Raw genomic sequence first — 5,611 nt, forward strand, 5'->3', positions numbered from 1 at the left:
TAGTTATGGATGTGCTTTTTTCATCCAAAATAAACTTTGATAAATCATACCAGGGATTTAATATTTATTTTAAAGGTTCTGTGTTCAGGAGGATGAATGATATGTAGTGCAAGCAGGCTAAAACAGTAGGTAGCCTTGATAAAGACCGTTTAAGTTATTAAAACCAAGATTTGTATAGTGCGCTTACTGTTACTCTGTATGCGTGTCTGCAAATTCAATGGAGCACACACACACACACACACACACACACACTCACACACACACACACACACACCTGACAGAAAGAACGTCTCACCTCTACCCCATATGACTTATTGTGGCGCACAGCTGTCTACAACTTCACGGATGGTATTGTGATATTTTCTTGAAAATGTTTTAAATTTCTGGCGGTGACCAGATAGCAACAGTTCTTCCAGAAAACGTCCACATATTAATCCTAGCTTTAAGCGTTAATGTTTAATAGAATGTATACGACAATCGGTCCATAAGTTGTCCATAAGTGGTTTTGTTTCTTATGTTTTGCTGTCACAACCCTTCTTGCCATTTTCATGATGTCCTTTTTGTTAGCTGCCTATTAAAGCATCATTGTAAAATATTGGCCAGTTCAATACATAAGCGTACTGATATAATAATACTTATTGTTAGCCTAATATAATTGTTGCTGTTGTTGTTAACGTTAACATTAAATGCAGCCTATATACCTGGGCCAGTATTCAGAATGGGGCATTGGACAACCGTTTAATTTAATCTGTTAACATTTCGACTCGGGTGCTTCCTAAACAAATTCCTAACATTAATTTAAACTCCGTAATATATAGGCTGCACACATACATACATACATACATACATACATATATACATACATAGGCTACATACAGAATACATACGAACAATGATGATGTATCAATAATAGTATATTGTATTATACCACTGACTAAACCTGTTGCCAGTAAAAGTTTAGATAAAAATGAGAGTATGAGAGTCTATGCCTGCCAGAATGCTTCAGAATTTTCTAGTAATCTTAAAGATGTATGTATGGAAAAGGCGATTTCATGTTTTTGTCGATACATAGTTTTATTGTCTCATTTTTCTATTTCTCCCATTGCATTCCAAATAGGACTGTTGACATCTTAATATTTACAATTATAACTATAGAAGTAAGTTTATCAAACAAGAAAATTATATTAAATACAACTTAAAAAAAAAAAAATCCAGGCAGAGCTTACAACTTTGAGCAAAGTCAGGAAAAATATTTTTCGTCAAGACAATAAAGAAAGTTTCTAAGTGCATTAAAAGGGTTTCTTAATATCCCTGAACGCAAGCTAAATTTGCAATTGACATTCTTCTCAAGATCCTTAGAAATTTTTTAAAATATTATTAAAATATTATACCTTTTACAAAGTGATTCGACACATGACTTCATGGGAACAGGTAGAAAAGCGTGTGTATTTCCATATTTACATCAGTCTTTTGTACGTTGTTTTGATTGGTTTTCACAAGTGCGAAGTGTAAAACGTGGGAGCTCCGTATGCTTGCGAACTCAACATGAAAGGTGAGAGTACCGCGTGACTCTGCAGAAACGGTAATTGAGCGGTACAGACGAGTCCCCCTGGCGCATGCCCTGGGTAGCTGTGCATGGACAGATGGCCGCCCATGGGGGGGGAAGGACTCAGGGGGCTTAGCCCCCCCAGTCCGTGGCCTTGGCCGTTCGTGCCACCGCCACCGCCCGTTGGTGCACTCGTATCTGCCCCGGGATTCTGTTTTTTCCACTTGGTACGCCGGTTCTGAAACCAGATTTTCACCTGCGTCTCTGTCAAGCTGAGCGACAACGCCAAATTGAGCCGTTCACAGACGGAGAGGTACCTGGTAGACTTGAATTTGTTCTCGAGAGCAACAAGTTGTTCGTAGGTAAATGCCGTACGAGCCCTCCGGGGCTTGCCCGACTTGGAGTCCGAGCCGGAGCGCTTTCTCTTCGCTTTTACCTGGTTGTTCTGACCGTTTGAAGACGACTGCTGAGTTTGTGCGCCAGCAGGACTTGGAGTTTGTTCTCTCGCGTTGTCATGGGAATCTAATCCTCCGTCCGCGTTGCCCATGTGCGCGCTGTTGCTCTCGTCGCTACACAGCTCGTCCTGGATCTCACTGTCCGTGTGGTTCGCCTGGATGAAGTCGTGTTCACACTCTTCGGATCTGTACACGTAGCCATCTTCTGTAGAAAAAATGTAACACAAAAACACTTAGAATAATGATTTGCTGAAAGTATCAATTGGCCTTTGTAGTGACCTTTAAAGTTTCACGTAGCCGTAACTAGTGGGAACTAATTTACCTTACTAGATTCAATTTCATTATGCGACACACACACACAAAAACTGTAAATTAAAGCAAAAAAAAACTTTTCGGATCCGTCCAGAAATTCCAAACGGTTGGCTATATACTTTTAAATTATTGAGGAAGCCAACAAACAGGCGTGAAAACCAATAAAAATAACAATATTTTCAAATCTAAATAAAACTCCCCAAAATGTTGGATGATAACCCTATTTTACTACGCATGTCAATATGAACCATATATTTTAACGGAGCACAAAGTGCAAAATGCAATGTAGGCCAAGTGTTTAAAATAATAAAATCCATTCCCTATGATCGTATTAATATAAAAATGAAAAATGGAACTATTGCAAATGTGTAAAGGTGTAAGAAACGTTTTTGGCTTAATAAGAACTGATGTCACACGCCGGCGCGCTGTTTTAAGAATAACAGCAGAGTGACAGATACAGTTCAGATATTGGACAAACCAGGACAAACCTCATCATGCCTGCCGCCCTCACTAGCCACCTCACAGTGACTCCAGGTCAAACCTGCCCACCTCACTAGCCATCAACAGTGACTCCTGCCCACCTCACTAGCCTTCTACAGTGACTCCTGGTCAAACCTGCCCACCTCACTAGCCTTCTACAGTGACTCCTGGTCAAACCTCCTCATGCCTGCCGAACTCACTAGCCACCTCACAGTGACTCCTGGTCAAACCTCCTCATGCCTGCCGACCTCCCTGGCCATCTATGACTCCCCTCTGGGCCGAGGGAGGAGACTCCTCCTCTGAGTGGAAATGCACATTTTACATTTAATTCGCACATTAATAGCAATATCTTGCCTTGAAGCAAAATTATATTTTTATTGTATATATGTTATCCAGAATAGTAGTGGTATATAGTAAACTATATAGTAAACTATACACATATATATATATATATATATATATATATATATATATAGTAATTCTGTGTTCTGTCTGTGTTCTGTCTTTTTACCTACCTTATGTGTGCTTTTGTAAGTTAGGTCTATGTTCGTTTTTTGTCATTTACATTAATTGCTTCTGTACCACAGAACATTTTCTTTGGGGATAAATAAAGTAGGCTAGTATATCTATATATATATATATCTTTCTTTCTAAATATCTATCTCTATCTATATATCTATATATCTATATATCAAATGTGGAAACGTGTTGTGAATCCATTTGTTGCTTTTCATAAGGCAGATATTGTTCAACTTCGTTTGCGTATAAGCTAGCCTATTTTGACAGAAAGAAAATGTTTAGAAAAAAACGTTTAGCTTGGTGTCGGGCATTCCAAAGCATTATGCCTACACTCTCTTATCTACTTGTAAGAAAAGTTTAGCGCCAACAACAGACAACTTTGTGTTAAAGAACCGAGCATGGCTAGGCAGGTCGATACCTCATTATTGAAACGAACATATCTCTATCAAGCTCGTAAGTTCCCTGCAACATCTAAATTATAGAGTGAAAATTCGGATAATTGTGCGTTAAAACCTACTCTACTATGAGGTCGTTATTCTCTAAACGCTGTGTAACGCTGTTTTCCTTTCAGAGTAAGGCTATTCGGCTTAAGGATGGCTGCATTCCGTTTATTTCAAGTCTTCTGCAGCGGCGTACTGTTACGCAACATTGTACAGGTTGCATGACCGTCTGAAGTGGATGGAAACTTTTTTTTAAGTTGCAAAGGCCGCATATTTGCAGGGAAAACTAAACGTCATGTTGCCGTCTACTTATCAGCCATGGAAGTGTCAATTTGGGTAAATGTTGGTAAACATTTTGACCAAGACAGTCTCTTCAGTGAATGCATAATATATTAGTAGCCTATATTATAATTGCATATTAGTCACACCTATACACAGTACAGTGCTACGGGGAATTAGCGTGTTATCTAATTCTTGAAAATAAACTTGGCATTACATTATGACAATTTAGCCTGTGCTATCCTAAATGCCGAGTATTATCCATAACGTTAGTGTCCATGGTCAAATGCTTGAATTAATGAATTTAATTAAATAATTCGTCCCCTAGTTTGTTTTTCTGGCCGTGCAATGACTGTATAGTCTACTTAAGTGTTGCTAACCTATGAAATATAATAATAAAAGTATGTAAGTACTCACTTGATAATGATGATTTTTTACAAGTATCATAGTCTGCCGTGTATGATGTTTTCTGGTCGGATCCACGGGACGAGTCCTCGTCGCCTCGGTTCTCCGTCCCTAAAGTGAAGTCGATGGCTGTTCTTGGTTGTTTTTTACTTGTGAACTTGTTCGGGTCCAAAATGTCCAGAACTGAAAACGCAGTGGTCCGGTGGCCCGTTGTCGGCGCTACGGCTGGAGCGGCGGGATCCTGTCGCAGCAGTGAACCGTCTCCTGTCCCGCCGTGGTGTAGCAGCACCTCTCTGTCGAGATCGTTTGCAGAGACTCGCTTCGGGCTGTTGTTGTTGTTGTCCATGCTCGCCGGAGAAACCGACACGATAACCGCTGCCTGTGTGACCAAGGCGCCGCCGGACGCGAGTGGAGCGATCGCTGTATCTCCAACCGGAGTCGTCTTGTCTCTGTTCATAATTTCTAGTGAAGAAAAAAACAAACCCGCTTCCCCACTGTCCTGCGCCGTGCACAGCAACGATACCCTACTCGCGTGTGTGTGTTTTAGGCTACTTGAATACATACAAATGTCAAAATGTCCCGAAATGTCAAAAACGTTCAGCGACCTCCTCCTCCTTTTTCTGAGCCAACACTTGAGAGTTGATGGTTACACTGCTGGATGTTGATCTTCTTTGCTCAAATCCTTTTTGGGGTTTAAGCATCACCCCAGGACCTCCAACGTGCATGACACACACATGCGCTCACTTGCTCTCTCTCCGTGTTTCAACCCCTCCCCTTGCTTTTCCCATGCCCTTCTATCCCCCCGTCGGGCAAAAAACTTAAGACATAAGCAACGCCTTTACTTATGTATTCATATTCCGCCGTGGATTGTAATTGGCTACAAATTAATCCCATGCCTTTAATAGCCTATTATCTCCATCTGCGGGGCGGGCGGGAGAGAGGCAACAGCACCGGGACCGCGCCGGGAGTGAGCGATGATGTGGCCCATGATCTACTAAGCTGTCACTTCACACCCGACGCAAGTCCAGCCGACTGGAAAGCTTCTAAATAGGCTTATTTTTCTGCCTCCCCTCGCTCGCCTCTAGATCGCCGAACGCGCTTATGATAATGATTGTTTCATGATATATTCACGAGAAGATAGCGCAATTAAAGGCGGTGGTCCCGGGCACGCGATA

At 41.3% G+C, this 5,611-nt stretch overlaps 1 protein-coding gene across 1 annotated transcript; it reads right to left on the reverse strand.

Moving 5' to 3' along the window:
* Nucleotides 1-1,358: 1,358 nt before the first annotated feature.
* nkx1.2lb (NK1 transcription factor related 2-like,b) lies at nucleotides 1,359-5,140 on the reverse strand. The gene is made up of 2 exons (XM_012823575.2): nucleotides 4,449-5,140; nucleotides 1,359-2,206 (listed from the first exon to the last, which is right to left on the reverse strand). Exons 1-2 carry the CDS (start codon nucleotides 4,996-4,998, stop codon nucleotides 1,494-1,496), a joined length of 1,263 nt encoding a protein of 420 aa, XP_012679029.2. The 5' UTR covers nucleotides 4,999-5,140; the 3' UTR covers nucleotides 1,359-1,493.
* Between the last annotated feature and the right edge of the window lie 471 nt (nucleotides 5,141-5,611).

This window comes from Clupea harengus, chromosome 20 (genome assembly GCF_900700415.2).
Source record: "Clupea harengus chromosome 20, Ch_v2.0.2, whole genome shotgun sequence".
In the NCBI taxonomy this organism is placed as follows: domain Eukaryota; kingdom Metazoa; phylum Chordata; class Actinopteri; order Clupeiformes; family Clupeidae; genus Clupea; species Clupea harengus.